This window comes from Procambarus clarkii, chromosome 5 (assembly GCF_040958095.1).
Source record: "Procambarus clarkii isolate CNS0578487 chromosome 5, FALCON_Pclarkii_2.0, whole genome shotgun sequence".
NCBI lineage: Eukaryota > Metazoa > Arthropoda > Malacostraca > Decapoda > Cambaridae > Procambarus > Procambarus clarkii.
In genome coordinates this window covers 6,710,070-6,730,069 of record NC_091154.1, presented here as the reverse complement: position 1 = coordinate 6,730,069, position 20,000 = coordinate 6,710,070, and the positions used below count along the sequence as shown (strand labels likewise).

Genomic DNA, 20,000 nt, shown 5'->3' with positions numbered 1-20,000 from the left:
GTCGTCATGCCCTTTGGGGTGATGTGCTGACAAACACCCGGGGTCGCCTCCTTGAACCTATCATCCTCTCTTCTTCCCTGTCTCTTCTGAATTCTGGTGAGCCCACTCATTTGGACTCTCGGACTCGCTCCCTTTCCTGTCTCGATCTTTCTCTGTGCTCGTCATCCCTTTCCTTAGATTTCGGGTGGCGAGTCCTTGATGACCTCTATGGCAGTGACCATTTTCCTATCCTTGTTACCTTCTTCTCTTTTCACCCTTCCCTCTCCTTCCCTAGGTGGCGGTTTGCCGAGGCTGACTGGCACCTCTTTACTCTCCGTGCTACTATTTCCGACCTCTCCGTTCTGCCTCTCCCTCGCGCCCTCCTTCTTTTTCGTAACACTGTCTTTGACCCTGCCCTCCGCTTTATTCCTCGCTCTTCCCTTCGGAGCATGCGGAAGTGCGTTCCCTGGAGGAATGTGCATTGTGCTCGGGCTGTCCGCTGTAAGCGTGCAGCCTGGAAGAGGCATCGCCGCTGGCAGACGGTTGAGTCTTTTCTTCTGTTTTGGAAGGCAAGTGCGGTGGCCCGTAGGACCATCCGTACAGCTAAACGTGCGTGCTGGATGACTTATGTCTCCACCGTTACGTCCGAAACTCCTCTGCCACCGGTTTATCGGCAAAATAGTGGGTAAGTTTGTTTCCGATGTCTCGCCGGTCCTTCGCCTACGTGGTGCTCTTGTGGCGGACCAGTTGCAGGTTGCGACCGAACTGGGTTCCCACTTTTCATCTGTTAGTTCTGGTTCTCATCTTCCCCAATCCTTCCTTCTTCGTAAGCCTCTTCTTGAATCTCGCTCACTCTGTTTCCATCTTCACCGATGGGTCTAAGTCTGCGGACGGTGTGGGCTACTCTGTTGTTTTTTCCTGACCGCACTTACATGTGTCGCCTCCCTTCGGAGGCTAGCGTCTTCACAGTAGAACTTTATGCTATTCTCTATGCTCTCCATCTCTTGCTTTCTCATCGTCGATCCTCCTTTGTGGTTGTAGTTGACTCTCGTAGTGCCCTCGTGGCTCTAGGGTCCTTTAATCCTCTCCATCCGGTGGTCTTCGAGATTCAACATTGGATGTTTCTTATTTCTAGTAAATTTAAATCGGTAGAGTTTTGCTGGGTTCCCAGCCATATTGGTGTTTCTTTAAATGAGCGTGCGGACACTGCTGCTAGGGAAGCTGTCCGTTCTTGTCCCATCTCCCATTAAGGTATTCCTTATTCCGACTTTTATCCTGTTATTTATTCCTCCATCCTTGCCCGTTGGCAGAGTTGTTGGTCGTCTGTAGTTGGTAACAAGCTGCGCACTCTTAAACGTAGTGTGTCCCTGTGGCCTTCCTCCTACCACCGTAACTGGCAGTCGGAAACTGCTCTAGCAAGGTTGCGGATTGGCCATACTCGCTTAACTCACGGTCACTTAATGGAGCGCCGCCCTGCTCCTTATTGTCCAAATTGCGTTGTCCCTCTTACAGTTGTGCATATCCTTGTTGAATGTCCTGACTTCCAGGACGAGCGTGTGTCTTGCTTTCCGACCGTCCCTCACGGTCACTTATCCCTTCGATGGAATTCTTGGTGATTCGGATACTTTTGATATCATTCGCCTTATACGTTTCTGTTCTCGTATTGCCATTCTTGGTGATATTTAGCGCCCTCTGATTATTTCGCACTTTGATGGTGCTACATAGCCTTCCTGGTTTGGTGCCTTGTTTTGATAATTACTTACTTCCCAACATACCAATTTCATCTGTGAACTCTTGGGAACTGTGAACGACAGCCTGCTGTATAACCACGTGAGTCATCCTAGACTCAGTGCTTGGGGCAAGAAGTGGAAGCTGACGTTCAGGATCGGGGACCTGCATCTTGGCAGCAATGTCGTTTGCCAGTAGATCAGCCTTCTCCTGATGGCTCGTTGCCACAGTACCATCCTCTATGTTTAGAGGCGGGACTGTGTCCTCAGATGAGTGTCCTTGTCGATCCTTCACCAGGGACCACCAGACCTTGGATCCAACCCTACCAAATGCAAGTTTCCTTCGTGTTTCGGATTCCCATCTGGGAATTGAAGCCCACATTTTAATTTTTCATTATTCGACAAGATTATCTATGAATGTTTGTTATGAAGCGAGGGATGTCTTTAAAGTCTCCTCCAGGTCTTGTTTATGGCTTCAGCTGCCATCCGTTCCGTTTGGGATGGCAGCAATATCCAAACCAGTGGGCTTGGTCACATGCTGCCGCTGAGTGATATACCTATGCTGCAGGACCAGTATACGACTGGTGAAGGCGTTTACTTGGCTGTACACGTCCCCCCCTCGAGCAAGGCATTCCAATCAGTTGGTTCAAGCTCTGAGTGGAGGGCTGGCCAGTTGTCCCAAAGCCAGGTAGTTCGAACAGATTCTTCGCCTCGATCTGTCGGGATAGCCAGTGTAGTGAACCAACATATCCCAGAGGTCTGCTGTGAACTAAGTCACGCTCTCTCTCTCTCTCTCTCTCACTCTCTCACTCTCTCACTCTCTCTCTCTCTCTCTCTCTCTCTCTCTCTCTCTCTCTCTCTCTCTCTCTCTCTCTCTCTCTCTCTCTCTCTCTCTCTCTCTCTCTCTCTCTCTCTCTCTCTCTCACTCTCTCACTCTCTCTCTCTCTCTCTCTCTCTCTCTCTCTCTCTCTCTCTCTCTCTCTCTCTCTCTCTCTCTCTCTCTCTCTCTCTCTCTCTCTCTCTCTCTCTCTCTCTCTCTCTCTCTCTCTCTCTCTATCCAGTACTTACTGTAGGAGGAAGAGATGACGTAGGGAATTACACCATTGGGCCAGCGCTTATCTAAGGTGTTGATCGCGTTCCTCGCCAAGGGGGCCCCTGCCGGCTGTGGGGAGGTAGAGTATATTAGTTTACCTCAGTGTACCTACCCTTGGGGGCCCCTGCCGGCTGTGGGGAGGTAGAGTATATTAGTTTACCTCAGTGTACCTACCCTTGGGGGCCCCTGCCGGCTGTGGGGAGGTAGAGTATATTAGTTTACCTCAGTGTACCTACCCTTGGGGGCCCCTGCCGGCTGTGGGGAGGTAGAGTATATTAGTTTACCTCAGTGTACCTACCCTTGGGGGCCCCTGCCGGCTGTGGGGAGGTAGAGTATATTAGTTTACCTCAGTGTACCTACCCTTGGGGGCCCCTGCCGGCTGTGGGGAGGTAGAGTATATTAGTTTACCTCAGTGTACCTACCCTTGGGGGCCCCTGCCGGCTGTGGGGAGGTAGAGTATATTAGTTTACCTCAGTGTACCTACCCTTGGGGGCCCCTGCCGGCTGTGGGGAGGTAGAGTACATTAGTTTACCTCAGTGTACCTACCCTTGGGGGCCCCTGCCGGCTGTGGGGAGGTAGAGTATATTAGTTTACCTCAGTGTACCTACCCTTGGGGGCCCCTGCCGGCTGTAGGGAGGTAGACTGTGTTAATTTACCTCAGTGTACCTACCTTTGGAGCCCCTGCCGGCTGTGTGGGGAGGTAAACTGTGTTAGTTTACCTCAGTGTACCTACCCTTGGGGGCCCCTGCCGGCTGTAGGGAGGTAGACTGTGTTAATTTACCTCAGTGTACCTACCTTTGGAGCCCCTGCCGGCTGTGTGGGGAGGTAAACTGTGTTAGTTTACCTCAGTGTACCTACCCTTGGGGGCCCTGCCGGCTGTGGGGAGGTAGACTATGTTAGTCTACCATATACTTAACAAAATATACAAAACAACTTTAGTCATAAACATAAATATTACTTAACTACTTACCACTGCCTAAGACATGTATGCGTAACTGCTCACTGTGTATACATAACTTTCCAAATACATGTATACGTAACTCATATATACTACTCACCAAGTATACAGTATACCCACCATGTATACGGTATACTCACCATGTATACGGTATACTCACCATGGCCAGGTCGTCGTACTCAGCAGACGTCATGATGATAATATCACCCTGGAAGAGTCCGGCCAGCTCTATGGGGTCGGCGTTGGTGGTAGGGTCCCAGTCCTTGTGCTCTGTGGACGGTCACCAGACGTCACTACACCTCACGTGATGTCACCAGACCTCACTACACCTCGCGTGATGTCATTAGACCTCACGTGATGTCATCAGACGTCACGTGATGTCATGAGACTGTATATAAATGTACATAAATGTTAGTTATACAACCAAGAAGTTCAACAAGCAGATCGTCGAGGACGCCGATGATAGCGTGCCGAGCGGTGGTGGACGCCCGTGAGGTGAACTCACCGACTGCATAGTCAACAGCAGCGTCAGCAGAACTTGCAGCAGCAGAGCTATAGCACCTACTCACTTGATAGCTAGTACAGGGCCCAGCAGAGAGTATTATATATTTTTGTAATAGAACGAAGACGAGGCTAAAGCTGTTTTGTACTGCATTCCTTGTATGCAAGCTACAACCCACACAACCACAACCCTTAATGCATCACGTGAAGTCATGAGACGTCACGTGAAGTCATGAGACGTCACGTGAAGTCATGAGACGACACGTGAAGTCATGAGACGACACGTGAAGTCATGAGACGTCACGTGAAGTCATGAGACGTCACGTGAAGTCATGAGACGTCACGTAAAGTCATGAGACGTCACGTGAAGTCATGAGACGACACGTGACGTCATGAGACGTCACGTGAAGTCATGAGACGTCACGTGAAGTCATGAGACGTCACGTGAAGTCATGAGACGTCCCGAGATGTGATAATCCACAGAAGCTCTGAGGTGACTCGAAGCAGCGACTGACTATATCCACTGACTCGCCACTGACTCGCTAAAAGTTAATCAACCGAAGGCTGCTCCTGAAGCCAGTCCAAGCTTTAAGTATGACCCCCAGGCACCTGGGTGGTGAAGGCATAACATGGGTCATATATCCACTGTACGCACCAACGTCAGAGACTACCAGGATGTGTATCAGCGAGATATATCTCCTTAGTGTGATGTTCACAGGGGCAGCGATGTCAGGAGACATCGCTTGATATCACGAGATTTGTGAGGATTAGAACCACAGACTGTAAGGATATCAAAGACTCGGGGTATACTCTTGACTGTGGACTCTGAGTATGACCTCTGAGTCACATTAAGGTCACACTAAGGTCAGTGTCACATCAAGGTCAGGATCACACAAAGGTCAGCGTCATACTAAGGTCAGGGGTTACACTAAGGTCAGGGTTACACTAAGGTCAGGGTTACACTAAGGTCAGGGGTCACACTAAGGTCAGGGTTACACTAAGGTCACACTAAGGTCAGGGTCACACTAAGATCAGTGTCACACTAAGGTCAGGGTTACACTAAGGTCAGGGTCACACTAAGGTCAGGGTTACACTAAGGTCAGGGACACACTAAGATCAGGGTCACACTAAGGTCAGGGTTACACTAAGGTCAGGGTCACACTAAGGTCAGGGTTACACTAAGGTCAGGGTTACACTAAGGTCAGGGTCAAACTAAGGTTACACTAGGGTCAGGGTCACACTAAGGTCAAGGTTACACTAAGGTCACACTAAGATCAGGGTCGCACTAAGATCAGGGTCGCACTAAGATCAGGGTCACACTAAGGTCAGGGTTACACTAAGGTTAGGGTCACACTAAGGTCAGGGTTACACTAAGGTCAGGGTCAAACTAAGGTCACACTAAGGTCACGGTTACACTAAGGTCACACTAAGGTTAGGGTCACACTAAGGTCAGGGTCACACTTAGGTCAGGGTTACACTAAGGTCAGGGTCACACTAAGGTCAGGGTTACACTAAGGTCAGGGTCACATTAAGGTCAGGGCCAAACTAAGGTCACACTAAGGTCAGGGTTACACTAAGGTCAGGGTCACACTAAGGTCAGGGTCAAACTAAGGTCACACTAAGGTCAGGGTTACACTAAGGTCAGGGTCACACTAAGGTCACACTACGGTCAGGGTTACACTAAGGTCAGGGTCACACTAAGGTCAGGGTTACACTAAGATCAGGGTTACACTAAGGTTACACTAAGGTCAGGGTCACACTAAGGTCAGGGTTACACTAAGGTCACACTACGGTCAGGGTTACACTAAGGTCAGGGTCACACTAAGGTCAGGGTTACACTAAGGTTACACTAAGGTCAGGGTCACACTAAGGTCAGGGTTACACTAATTTCACACTAAGGTCAGGGTTACACTAAGGTCAGGGTCACACAAAGGTCAGGGTCACACTAAGATCAGGGTCACACTAAGATCAGGGTCACACTAAGGTCAGGGTTACACTAAGGTCAGGGTCACACTAAGGTCAGGGTTACACTAAGGTCAGGGTTACACTAAGGTCAGGGTCACACTAAGGTCAGGGTTACACTAATTTCACACTAAGGCCAGTGTCACACTAAGGTCAGTGTCACACTAAGGTCAGGGTCACACTAAGGTCAGGGTTACACTAAGGTCAGGGTCACACTAAGGTCAGGGTTACACTAAGGTCACACTAAGGTCAGGGTCACACTAAGGTCAGGGTCACACTAAAGTCAGGGTTACACTAAGGTTACACTAAGGTCAGGGTCACACTAAGGTCAGGGTCACACTAAGGTCAGGGTTACACTAAAGTCAGGGTTACACTAATTTCACACTAAGGTCAGTGTCACACTAAGGTCAGGGTTACACTAAGGTCAGGGTCACACTAAGGTCAGGGTCACACTAAGGTCTAACTAAGGTCAGGGTTACACTAAGGTCAGGGTTACACTAAGGTCAGGGTCACACTAAGGTCAGGGTTACACTAATTTCACACTAAGGTCAGGGTTACACTAAGGTCAGGGTCACACTAAGGTCAGGGTTACACTAAGGTCAGTGTCACACTAAGGTCAGTGTCACACTAAGGTCAGGGTTACACTAAGGTCAGGGTTACACTAAGGTCAGGGTCACACTAAGGTCAGGGTTACACTAAGGTCAGGGTCACACTAAGGTCAGGGTCACACTAAGGTCAGGATCACACAAAGGTCAGGGTTACACTAAGGTCAGGGTCACACTAAGGTCAGGGTTACACTAAGGTCACACTAAGGTCAGGGTCACACTAAGGTCAGGGTCACACTAAAGTCAGGGTTACACTAAGGTTACACTAAGGTCAGGGTCACACTAAGGTCAGGGTCACACTAAGGTCAGGGTCACACTAAAGTCAGGGTTACACTAAGGTTACACTAAGGTCAGGGTCACACTAAGGTCAGGGTCACACAAAGGTCAGGGTCACACTAAGGTTACACTAAGGTCAGGGTCACACTAAGGTCAGGGTCACACTAAGGTTACACTAAGGTCAGGGTCACACTAAGGTCTGGTGTTGAGGTGTTAAACAAAGTCTTCAACATATTTTGGCCTCAACATTACAGACCAGAAATATGGTATAGCCCGTGGGTGTTGCTTATACCCAATTAACACAAATATGTTAAGTATATTTTAATGGTTATAACCCTATTTGAGTTAACGTAATTGGGTCGTGAGCAATGAAAAAGGGATTAATGCTCTCTCTCTCACTCTCTCTCTCTCTCTCTCTCTCTCTCTCTCTCTCTCTCTCTCTCTCTCTCTCTCTCTCTCTCTCTCTCTCTCTCTCTCTCTCTCTCTCTCTCTCTCTCTCTCTCTCTCTCTCTCTCTCTCTCTCTCTCTCTCTCTCTCTCGCTCTCTCTCTATCTCTCTCTCTCTCTCTCTCTCTCTCTCTCTCTCTCTCTCTCTCTCTCTCTCTCTCTCTCTCTCTCTCTCTCTCTCTCTCTCTCTCTCTCTCTCTCTCTCTCTCTCTCTCTCTCTCTCTCACCCACCCATCTCCTTGCCCTCGCGGAAGTCATCAGGGCTCAGGGGATTGCCAGGCATATCGTGCTCCATCTGTTGGACAAGAAAGAAATTGACAATTTAAAAGTCGTAAATTGTAAATGACTGAGTAGGTCATTGCGGTAAGCTTCTATTTCTATTTTCTGTATAGTTGACCGGGTTATTAATTACAGTTTAGTTAACTTGTTGCTGGGTTGAGTGCAACGGCTGGTTGGCTGACTAAACATATAGCACCTTGATTGCTTGATTGACACAACACATAACTTCACTAAAATAATCAACGAAGAAGATAATATTCAACAACAAATTTAACCCATTTAATCCTCAAGTGAGCTAGCTTGTGTTGAGACGTCGAGGTCTTGGTTCAGCTAACTAATTGCCACAATACACAACTCTTGCATTATTGCTTTAAGAAAATATTGACTAATTTACCTAAAAAGTTCATATTTATCAACAAGCTATCTGAGATAATACTGATAATATACATGACTGATATAATACTGAAAGGCTCCCAGGATCCTGGAAGCCCCCAGGGTGCTGGAAGCCTCCCAGGGTGCTGGAAGCCTAAGAAGAAGGCCTCACCGTGTCGGGGTTGCCGAGGGGGAGGTTGGGCAGGTTGTGGTCTATATGCTGGTCCGACATGACGCCCTCGGCCAGGGGCACCGACGCCCTCGTCTCCATCAGGGCCGCCCACGCCCACCCGACGCCCGCTAGCACCACCAGCGCCCGCAGCATCTTCTGTGGGTCGAGGGACACCCATCAACACACATAGGATTACATATGAATACACAGGAATACATACAAATACATGGGTGAAGACAATGGGTTCAATGGGAGACCATTTTCTTCAATAAACATTCATGTAAGCAGTCATAGAAAATTGAGACCATTTTCTTCTATAAACATTTATGTAAACAGTCATAGAAAATTGAGACCATTTTCTTCTATAAACATTTATGTAAACAGTCATAGAAAATTGAGACCATTTTCTTCTATAAACATTTATGTAAACAGTCATAGAAAATTGAGACCATTTTCTTCTATAAACATTTATGTAAACAGTCATAGAAAATGAAGTTCGACCTCCAAGAGCCTCACAAATGGAAGAAAAGTAGGCCTAATTTTTCTGCATATTTGTGCTGCATTAGGTAAGTACATATTCACTGCTAGGTGAACAGGAGCATTAGTTGGCAGTAAACGAGCCCAACCGTCTCTGTCCCACACGGGATTCGAATCCGGAATTTCCCATTGGGACTCGAGAACGAACTATGACTGTGCTACCCAGACAAAGCAAGAAAAATTGAGTGTGGAGGGAAGGGGAGATGGAATCTTGGACAAACTGCTGGCTTTCTGTCCCCCACAAGGCCACTAGAGAGACAGTGGTCCCTCAGGTAAACTGAGGCAAATAAATGCAAGGCCATGATGACCTAGGCCAGGGTGGTAAGTTGACCAAACCACACACTAGAAAGTGAAGGGACGACGACGTTTCGGGCGGGCCGTCCAGGACCATTCTCAAGTCGATTGTGGATGACAATCGACTTGAGAATGGTCCAGGACAGACCAAAACGTCGTCGTCCCTTCACTTTCTAGTGTGTGGTTTGGTCAACATATTTCAGCCACGTTATTGTGACTCCTCGTCTGCACAGGGCGGTGGGCCATGATGAGCTAGGTAGTAGGGGAATTTATGACCATGCGCGAGCACATGGTCACAGCTGGCTGAACTGTGGCCCCACGTGGCCAGGGGCTGCGCTCGGTCTCCGTCAGAGCGCACGGGATGGGTCTCAGGAGCGTCCCAGTGCGTGTTCTAGGTTGTAAGAGTGTTACGGCCCTATTGGGTCGCAACTGGGTTCTTCTCTGATGTTATTAGAGTTTGGGTATCCGGGCCCAAGTTAGTAGTGGCTTTCAAGGGGTGTGTTCCATAACGCAAGTAAATTAAAGGGGAAGGGATACCAATGCACTGCTTTATATATATATTTCTACCACCACCATAAATATATCTCTCACAGTCACACGCGGGGGCTATAACTACACTTATGTACAATAACTTGTCTTCCTCCGAAGACTCAGGATACTCCACGGTGCTCACGATGAGTAGCCCTGGTTCTCTTCTTTGTGGCCTACGATGAATCCTCTGATTCTCTCTGCGAATCTACCCTGGCCACAGGCCAGCCAAATCACAGTCCCACTGGGTGCACCGTCGTGGAGGCCTTCAACCACAAATCCAGCCTGTAGCTGGCAGGTTCCAATCAGCTCCGCTGTATAGGCCACTCCACGACCGATACTAGGGTTGCGAGCCCTAGGCAGGAGCCTCGTGTGATCCCGCTGATCACTCTCCTCTCTATAGCACCACAGTGGTAGTCTCTTCCACCAGCCAACCCCCTGGTACGACGATTCCTCAACTCTGCCACGTCACAGGCAGACTAACACTCTCAGCAGTGTTCGTCCGGGGGCAGCTCACAGCTTCTTCAGCAAACACGTGGAGAGACTTTGGCTGCCTTGGGTAGACTGATCCATCGTCCAATACAGCAGTCCCAGGTCGACTCTGTAATCAGACACGTCATTAGTACTAAGGACACTCTAGGGCACCTCATTTACAGGCTTAGACACAAACGTCCACCTATCCACTCCATAGATGGCGTTGCTGTCTAAGCGCCACCTCACCAGAGGTCAGCAGCGGCTATGTCACGAGCTGATTAAGACGGGAAACCAGCCCCTGTGGCCGGTATATCTCGTCCTCACTAGATGGCGTCGTCCATTTGAAGGAGGTTTCGGGAGCTGACTCACAGATGGCGATGTCGTCACTGCTCCGTGCTCGGACGCTGGACTCGAGTCCGTAACAAAGAGTGTGTAATGATGTTGTAGAATGTTGTACAACATGACAGGTGTTGGAAGAGGTGTAAAGGTGGTGTGCGTGAGTCACGTTATGGTGCGCGTTCTGCATCAGAGCGTGCGGTCTACATCATAGATTTTTTTTTACATGGTAAGCATGTGTATAATGAGTCTGTAGACTGTGTCCAGGTGTTGTACCAGGTTGTACCTGTGTTGCCCAGGTGTTGTACAGGCATGGACCAGTCTCCATCGCGGCTCAAGGTGCACATCATTGGTAAGTTAGTAATATGGAAGTTATGGAGGAATAAGGATGCAAATAAGGTTTGAGATGTAAAGGGCAGACAGGAGTACTGATGCAAATCTTTAAATATTTTTAACTGGACTGTTCCATGATTTATGTTGGTTGAACGTTAGTTCCAAATGGTCCGTCCAAGTATCAAAATGGTTCATTCGTAAAAAAAAAAAATTTTGTTTTAGTGAAAATGTGGTATGAGATATATTAGAGAATGATGGTGGTGGAGGAGCCGGTCGGCCGAGCGGACAGCACGCTGGACTTGTGATCCTGTGGTCCCGGGTTCGATCCTGGGCGCCGGCGAGAAACAATGGGCAGAATTTCTTTCACCTTATGCCCCTGTTACCTAGCAGTAAAATAGGTACCTGGGTGTTAGTCAGCTGTCACGGGCTGCTTCCTGGGGGTGGAGGCCTGGTCGAGGACCGAGCCGCGGGGACACTAAAAGCCCCGAAATCATCTCAAGATAACCTCAAGATAACCGTTGGAGGTGTAACAGCAACAACACCCCCACCTCTCCTGCTCGCCCCTTCCCTCATTCCGCGCCAGTCCATAGTTACCTGCCCACGTCTGGTCAATGTCAATATCTTAATCCCTCTTCTGGTCCGCCTAGAAAAGCCAGGCATCATAAGCATACACACACAAAAGGGAAACTATTATTTCGTAGAGCTGGCGAGAGTTAGTTGACAAACATTATCCTCCTCCCATTCACTCACATTCTAAGAGTCAAACAGTTAACCAGTACATTAGTCAGTCAGCCAGCTCCACTACTCAGTCTAAATCCTCTGTTTGTTTTGAGTTTTACCAAAACAATATATATATATATATATATATATATATATATATATATATATATATATATATATATATATATATATATATATATATATATATATATATGTATGTATTGTTACGGTGCCCTCTCCTATTTCTTTCGTTTGCCTGCTTTAAGAGTCATATCAGCTCTCCCTACTGATTCTCTGAGGTTCAGGGAGTCTATTGATATATGTGGCGACCAGACCGGCTGCCAGTTAAGGGAGAAAGTTACATTATAAGTTGTAAGTAAGGGGAAATTGGCGCCCTGATATAAAATGAAAGAGTATCCCCTACTGCAGATATGTCGTTTTGGAAGGGACACTAGCCGATCGCGGATTGGCCAACTTAGGTCGCAGGCGACCAATCAGAGCCCGCCATGACGTCACCGAGTGCCCCGGGCGACGCCAACGTCAGAGTTGACCTGACCGTGAAGGCGAGAGGACGCACCTCGGTCAGCTCTCAAGGATTTGAGGCTCTACAAGCCTTTCTTAGTGGATTAGAGCTGGCTATCGCAGTCCATCTTATGTATTGGAGACTCCGCACTTCTGGGAAGCAAAAAGGAACCAAGTTTATTAAGCAAAAGAATGCCAAACTTGGAAAATATTCGGCGACGACGCTGGGCGGCGACGCTGGACGTTGAGGGTTGGAAAGGTGTGGCGGGCAGGCCTAGCTGTGACCGGGTCACATCCACTGAGGGTTTTGGAAGGACGACACCGTTCCTAGGACAAGGAGCAACGCCTTGTGGAAGGGGCGAGTGTGGGGAAATAGTGATTAGCTCAGTGCCCATCGATGAACCAGGATTGGGGGTAGCTGAATCTCAGGGATTGGAACGGCGACGACGCGAAAGCTCCACGACACCTGAGGTGTCGTGGATATATATATATATATATATGTATATATATATATATATATATATATATATATATATATATATATATATATATATATATATATATATATATATATATATATATATATATATATATATATTATTAAATATGACCGAAAAAGTAAGATTAATAATTCTAACACGAATTTTCTCTATCTTTCTTATGTTTCTTTTCACTGTTGATGGTAATTCAAAGATCAATTCTCCAAAATTCCTTTTTATTTCTAGTCTGACGCGACACTTGAGCACGTTTCGTAAAACTTATTACATTTTCAAAGACTGTAGTTTACAAACACACAACTGAAACTGAATAGAGCTTTGCACATCTTCGAGTTTATATCTACATTTGGGTGAGGTGGATGAGGTGAAAACGATCTTTCAACAATGGGTATTAAATGGGTATTAAATTCTAACACAAGACAGAACACGAAACAATGGGTATTGAATGGAAGTAATTGTAGAAAGACACATGTACACACACATACACGTACATTTGTCTCTTTTACTCTGACAGGGTGAGATAGCTGATAAAGAAACTAGTGTGCAATTAAGCACTTAACCACTGAATGTGATTAAGATGCTTTTATAAGCTCAGGTTATATAGTTACATCACATACATATATTATATAATTGATACATTACATGGTCAATCTAGGGTACAAGTCCAATATATCATCAAGTGTTCCAGTACTCATATAGTAGTTACAGAGTTCAGCATACCTTAGCCCAGGAGGGCAAAAGTCAGTCAGTATGGGACATTCTACAATATAATGTTCAAGAGAGTGCATGTTTTCTCTTTCACAAAGTTGACACATTGAGTACTCGACATTTGGGTTTTGAGAAAGCTGCCAGATACGTCTATATCCCAGGCGTATTCTGGCCACTATAACATTACATTGCCGGGTTCTTGTTCTATTAGTCCCATATGTGAATGTCTCCTTACGATATCTATCCTAATATTTAATGCTACAACTTTCAGGTCTTTGTGAATTTGGTGAGATTTTCATTAAATATTTGTTTAAGTATTCTCTTTGCCACTGCTAATGAAACACCCATATCAATTTCTACCACTGGTTTTCTACAGGCTGTCTTTGCAAGCATATCAACAGTGTCATGCTTTGAGATGGCAACATGTGATGATATCCATAGGAATTTAATTTAAAATCTGTTTTCTTTAGGAGCTAAAACATTCATTCGAATATCACTGACTATTTTCTGGGTGTCACTACTATGTGCGTCCAATGCCAGGAGTGCACTCTGCGAGTCACAGTATATAAGTCCACTGCCTTTGTCTTTTAAAAATTCAGTAGCAAGGTATATGCCTGCAAGTTCGGTTTGAGTTGTACTTGCCCAGTCATTGACGCGCTTCATTGCTGTATGTACGAGAGAAGATTGTTCAAATATGTTACATGTGCATCCGGTACATCGTCCACCTTCTTCTACAGAGCCGTCGGTATAGCACTGATACACATCGTTACCCATACCCTGAGTACTCTCAGTGATGCTTTTCAGTGTTAACTGTTTCAATAATGTAGTGTGCACACTATCTTTCTTGGGCGCATTTACAAAATCAACTGATAGATCCCAGTTATCCCATGGAGTAATTGGTTGATTAATCATTAATTGAGTTGGGTACATATATAATATTTTGATGGAGTTGGCAACCTTGTAGAACCAAAATGCATAATCAGATTTCGCTTTTCTATAGACCTCAGGTAAGTGTAGCATATTAGAAAGTTTAGCTTGAAACTTCATGTGTTGTCTAGATCTACTCAATGCCTTCACGCCGAAAACTGTGCTAATAGACAAAATTCTCTCACTTATGGTAGGTAATTTTAACTCAGCTCTCATATTAACTATTCTCGTGGGCTTTGGAGCCCCAAGGATGAGACGCATAGCTTCATTTTGCAAGGTTTCAAGAGATTTCAGCTCTTTGTCAGTATACAGTGTGAGATGTAGAGCATTGTAGTCAATCACAGAGCGTATAAATGATACATAAAACATTCTAGCAAGTCTCACGTTAAGTCCATGAGTGACACCAACAAGGACCCGCAAGGGCTTTAATCTCTCCCAAAGTCTCCTCTTGAGAGAAGAAAGGTACCCAGGGTCGTTAATGGGGACACCAAGGTATCTGTAAGACTCGCAGTTCTCAAGTGCTCGCCCATCTATATGATAATTGGCTGGTGGAATACCACATGGAATGAGGGCACGAGTTTTCTGTACAGAGATAAGGAGGCCACATTCCTCAGCTCTAGTAGCAAAAGCGTCGAGCAGAACTTGCATTCTAGGCTCGGAGGCAGCCTGTAAACATATATCATCAGCATAACAAATGACAGTGTCTTCATTATTAGTTGGAAGATCTTTAATAAGTTTACGCATCAGAACGTTGAACAACAAGGGGCTGAGGACCCCTCCTTGTGGAGTTCCCAGTTCAAAGTGTTTGCTCTCTGTGCTTTTAACACCATTAAACAAAACATATGCTGTTCGATTAGACAAATAGCCCTTTATCCATTTCAGTAATTTTCCTTGTATTCCCAGCTCAACAAGCTGTATGATGTCCCTCTTTGCTGTGTCAAAGGTTGCTGACAGGTCATGCACCTCACAGAACACAGTGAACATCAGAGAACACAGTGAACATCAGAGAATACTGTGAACATCAAAGAACACTGAACATCAGAGAACACTGAGAACACAAGAAAACAGTGTGAACATCAGAGAACATTGTGAACCTCAGAGAACAAAGTGAGCATGAGAGAAACTGAGAACACCAGAGAACAATGAGATCATAAGAGAATACTGTGAACATCACAAAACACAGTGAACATCAGAGAACACACTGAACACCAAAGAACACTGTGAACTTCAGAGCACACTGTGAACACGAGCGAACACTGAGAACACCAGAGAACAATATCATAAGAGAACACTGACAAGATCAGAGAACACTGTGAAAATCACAGAATACAGTGAACATCAGAGAATACTGTGAACACGAGAGAACACTGAACATCACAGAACACAGTGAACAACACAGAACAAATTGAACTTTAGTGAACACTGTGAACATCAGAGACATTCTCTGAGTCAGTTTAGAGTTAGTACTCACATTCTCTGAGTCAGTTTAGAGTTAGTACTCACATTCTCTGAGTCAGTTTAGAGTTAGTACTCACATTCTCTGAGTCAGTTGAGAGTTAGTACTCACATTCTCTGAGTCAGTTGAGAGTTAGTACTCACATTCTCTGAGTCAGTTGAGAGTTAGTACTCACATTCTCTGAGTCAGTTTAGAGTTAGTACTCACATTCTCTGAGTCAGTTGAGAGTTAGTACTCACTTTCTCTGAGTCAGTTGAGAGTTAGTACTCACATTCTCTGAGTCAGTTGCGAGTTAGTACTCACCTTCTCTGAGTCAGTTGAGAGTTAGTACTCACATTCTCTGAGTCAGTTGAGAGTTAGTACTCACATTCTCTGAGTCAGTTGAGAGTTAGTACTCACATTCTCTGAGTCAGTTGAGAGTTAGTACTCACATTCTCTGAGTCAGTTGAGAGTTAGTACTCACATTCTCTGAGTCAGTTGAGAGTTAGTACTCACATTCTCTGAGTCAGTTGAGAGTTAGTACTCACATTCTCTGAGTCAGTTGAGAGTTAGTACTCACATTGTTGTGTTGACGTAGGAGAGTGCGGCTGTGACGGGAGAGTGGAGGTGACCACTCCGGACGGGCGGTAGGATGGTTCAAGGGCTATTACAGTACTCAAGGCTATTACAGACGTCTCTTGTTTCGGTAGGAACCGGGACGCCTGTCTAGCCCTGGAGCCTGGTGGATAGGGACGTGTGCCTGGCACTGGAGCCTGGTGGATAGGGAGCGTGCCTGGCACTGGAGACTAGCGAGGGTTTACAGTGACATGGCGGGCTAGTTACTCCCCTTATATATTGATGATCCGCTACCAGCATCCCACATCATTACTGCCTCCCTCCCTCGCCCTCCCTCCATCACCCTGCCATCCGCTCCCATCCCTACAATGCAGAGCCTATTCAACGCTCCAAGCCCATGGGAACGTTCAGAGACTCCAAGGACGTAGCCAACCCAAGTCCAACCCGAGTCCAACCCCAGCCCAACCCCAGCCCAACTTGAGCCCAACCCCAGCCCAACCCGCTGAAGAACAAAAAATTTAGAAGTTTGGAAACGAGATCGTAAGACCTTGAGTAAACCTTGACCTTGAGTCTGTGGGATAGTTTGGTCGGTGGGATAGTGTGGTCTGTGGGATAGTTTGGTCGGTAGGATAGTTTGGTCTGTGGGATAGTTTGGTCTGTGGGGTAGTTTGGTCTGTGGGATAGTTTGGTCTGTGGGGTAGTTTGGTCTGTGGGATAGTTTGGTCTGTGGGGTAGTTTGGACTGTGGGATAGTTTGGTCTGTGGGGTAGTTTGGTCGGTGGGATAGTGTGGTCTGTGGGATAGTTTGGTCGGTTGGATAGTTTGGTCTGTGGGATAGTTTGAACTGTAGGATAGTTTGGTCGGTGGGATAGTTTGGTCTGTGGGATAGTTTGGTCGGTGGGATAGTGTGGTCTGTGGGATAGTTTGGTCGGTTGGATAGTTTGGTCTGTGGGATAGTTTGAACTGTAGGATAGTTTGGTCGGTGGGATAGTTTGGTCTGTGGGATAGTTTGGTCTGTGGGATAGTTAGGTCTGTGGGATAGTTTGGTCTGTGGGACAGTTTGGTCTGTAGGATAGTGTGGTCGGAGGGATAGTGTGGTCGGTGGGATAGTGTGGTCGGTGGGATAGTGTGGTCGTTGGGATACTTTGGTCAATGGGATAGTTTGGTCGGTGGGATAGTGTGGTCTGTGGGATAGTTTGGTCGGTGGGATAGTTTGGTCTGTGGGATAGTTTTGTCTGTGGGATAGTTTCGTCTGTGGGATAGCTTGGTCGGTGGGATAGTTTGGTCTGTGGGATAGTGTGGTCGGTGGGATAGTTTGGTCGGTGGGATAGTTTGGTCGGTGGGATAATGTGGTCGGTGGGATAGTTTGGTCGGAGTGATAGTTTGGTCGGTGGGATAGTTTAGTCGGAGTGATAGTGTGGTCGGTGGGATAGTGTGGTCGGTGGGATAGCGTGGTCGGTGGGATAGTTTGGTCGGTGGGATAGTGTGGTCGGTGGGATAGTTTGGTCGGTGGGATAGTTTGGTCGGTGGAATAGTTTGGTCGGTGGGATAGTTTGGTCGGTGGGATAGTTTGGTCGGTGGGATAGTTTGGTCGGTGGGATAGTTTGGTCGGTGGGATAGTTTGGTCGGTGGGATAGTTTGGTCGGTGGGATAGTTTGGTCGGTGGGATAGTTTGGTCGGTGGGATAGTTTGGTCGGTGGGATAGTTTTGTTGGAGTGATAGTTTGGTCGGTGGGATAGTTTGGTCGGTGGGATAGTGTGGTCGGTGGGATAGTGTGGTCGGTGGGATAGTTTGGTCGGTGGGATAGTGTGGTCGGTGGGATAGTGTGGTCGGTGGGATAGTTTGGTCAGTGTTATAGTTTGGTCGGTGGGATAGTGTGGTCGGTGGGATAATGTGGTCGGTGGGATAGTTTGGTCGGTGGGATAGTGTGGTCGGTGGGATAGTTTGGTCAGTGTTATAGTTTGGTCGGTGGGATAGTGTGGTCGGTGGGATAGTGTAGTCGGTGGGATAGTTTGGTCAGTGTTATAGTTTGGTCGGTGGGATAGTGTGGTCGGTGGGATAGTTTGGTCGGTGGGATAATGTGGTCGGTGGGATAGTTTGGTCGGAGTGATAGTGTGATCGGTGGGATAGAGTGGTCGGTGGGGTAATGTGGTCGGTGGGATAGAGTGGTCGGTGGGATAATGTGGTCGGTGAGATAGTTTGGTCGGAGTGATAGTTTGGTCGGTGGGATAGTTTGGTCGGTGGGATAGTTTGGTCGGAGTGATAGTGTGGTCGGTGGGATAGAGTGGTCGGTGGGATAATGTGGTCGGTGAGATAGTTTGGTCGGAGTGATAGTTTGGTCGGTGGGATAGTTTGGTCGGTGGGATAGTTTGGTTGGTGGGATAGTTTGGTCGGTGGGATAGTTTGGTCGGAGTGATAGTTTAGTCGGTGGGATAATGTGGTCGGTGGGATAGTTTGGTCGGTGGGGTAATGTGGTCGGTGGGATAGTTTGGTCTGCGGGAAATTTTGGTCGGTGGGATAGTTTGGTCGGATAGTTTGGTCGGTGGGATAATGTGGTAGGTGGGATAGTTTAGTCGGAGTGATAGTGTGGTCGGTGGGATAGTTTGGTCGGATAGTTTGGTCGGTGGGATAATGTGGTAGGTGGGATAGTTTAGTCGGAGTGATAGTGTGGTCGGTGGGATAGTTTGGTCGGTGGGATAGTGTGGTCGGTGGGATAGTTTGGTCGGTGGGATAGTTTTGTCTGTGTGATAGTTTGGTCAGTGGGATAGTGTGGTCGGTTGGATAATTTGGTCGGTGGGATAGTGTGATCGGTGGGATAGTTTGATCGGTGAGACAGTTTGGTCGGTGAGACAGTTTGGTCGGAGTGATAGTGTGGTCGGTGGGATAATTTGGTCGGTGGGATAGTGTGATCGGTGGGATAGTTAAGTCGGAGTCATAGTGTGGTCGGTGGGATAGTGTGGTCGGTGTGATAGAGTGGTCGGTGGGATAATGTGGTCGGTGGGATAATGTGGTCGGTGGGATAATGTGGTCGGTGGGATAGTTTGGTCGGTGGGATAGTGTGGTCGGTGGGATAGTTTGGTCGGTGGGATAGTTTTGTCTGTGGGATAGTTTGGTCTGTGGGATAATGTGGTCGGTGGGAAAGTTTAGTCGGAGTGATAGTTTGGTCGGTGGAATAGTGTGGTTGGTGGGATAGTGTGGTCGGAGTGATAGTGTGATCGGTGGGATAGTTTGGTCGGTGGGATAGTTTGGTCGGTGGGATAGTTTGGTCGGTGGGATAGTTTGGTCTGTGGGATAATGTGGTCGGTGGGATAGTTTAGTCGGAGTGATAGTTTGGTCGGTGGGATAATGTGGTCGGTGGGATAGTTTGGTCGGTGGGATAGTTTGGTCGGTGGGATAGTTTGGTCGGTGGGATAATGTGGTCGGTGGGATAGTTTAGTCGGAGTGATAGTTTGGTCGGTGGAATAGTGTGGTCGGTGGGATAATGTGGTCGGAGTGATAGTGTGGTCGGTGGGATAATGTGGTCGGTGGGATAGTTTGGTCGGTGGGATAGTTTGGTCGGTGGGATAGTTTGGTCTGTGGGATAATGTGGTCGGTGGGATAGTTTGATCGGTGAGACAGTTTGGTCGGTGAGACAGTTTGGTCGGTGGGATAGTTAGGTTGGTGGGATATTGTGGTCGGTGGGATAGTTTGGTCGGTGGGATAGTGTGGTCGGTGGGATAGTTTGATCGGTGAGACAGTTTGGTC

At 47.2% G+C, this 20,000-nt stretch overlaps 2 protein-coding genes across 4 annotated transcripts in view; one reads left to right on the top strand and one right to left on the bottom strand.

Annotated features, from left to right (window-relative positions):
- Positions 1-16,485, bottom strand: part of LOC123764122 (zinc metalloproteinase nas-15) — a 43,645-nt gene extending 27,160 nt beyond the window's left edge. For 2 of the 3 annotated variants that reach the window (XR_011231035.1, XM_069339060.1), the window contains exons 1-5: positions 16,262-16,485; positions 8,371-8,526; positions 7,779-7,842; positions 3,918-4,027; positions 2,775-2,868 (exon numbers count right to left, since the gene is read on the bottom strand). Coding sequence is in view for 2 of the 3 variants with exons in the window: in XM_069339060.1 (XP_069195161.1) it covers positions 2,775-2,868; positions 3,918-4,027; positions 7,779-7,842; positions 8,371-8,523 (421 nt within the window). In the remaining variant the exon portion in view is untranslated. Of the gene's footprint in view, positions 1-2,774; positions 2,869-3,917; positions 4,028-7,778; positions 7,843-8,370; positions 8,877-16,261 lie in introns of those variants that run through there. The other variant, XM_069339067.1, reaches the window with a different exon arrangement.
- The window catches only part of LOC123764132 (uncharacterized), a 70,183-nt gene that overhangs the window by 14,241 nt on the left and 35,942 nt on the right, over positions 1-20,000 (top strand). The gene's annotated exons all lie outside the window — the stretch shown is intronic.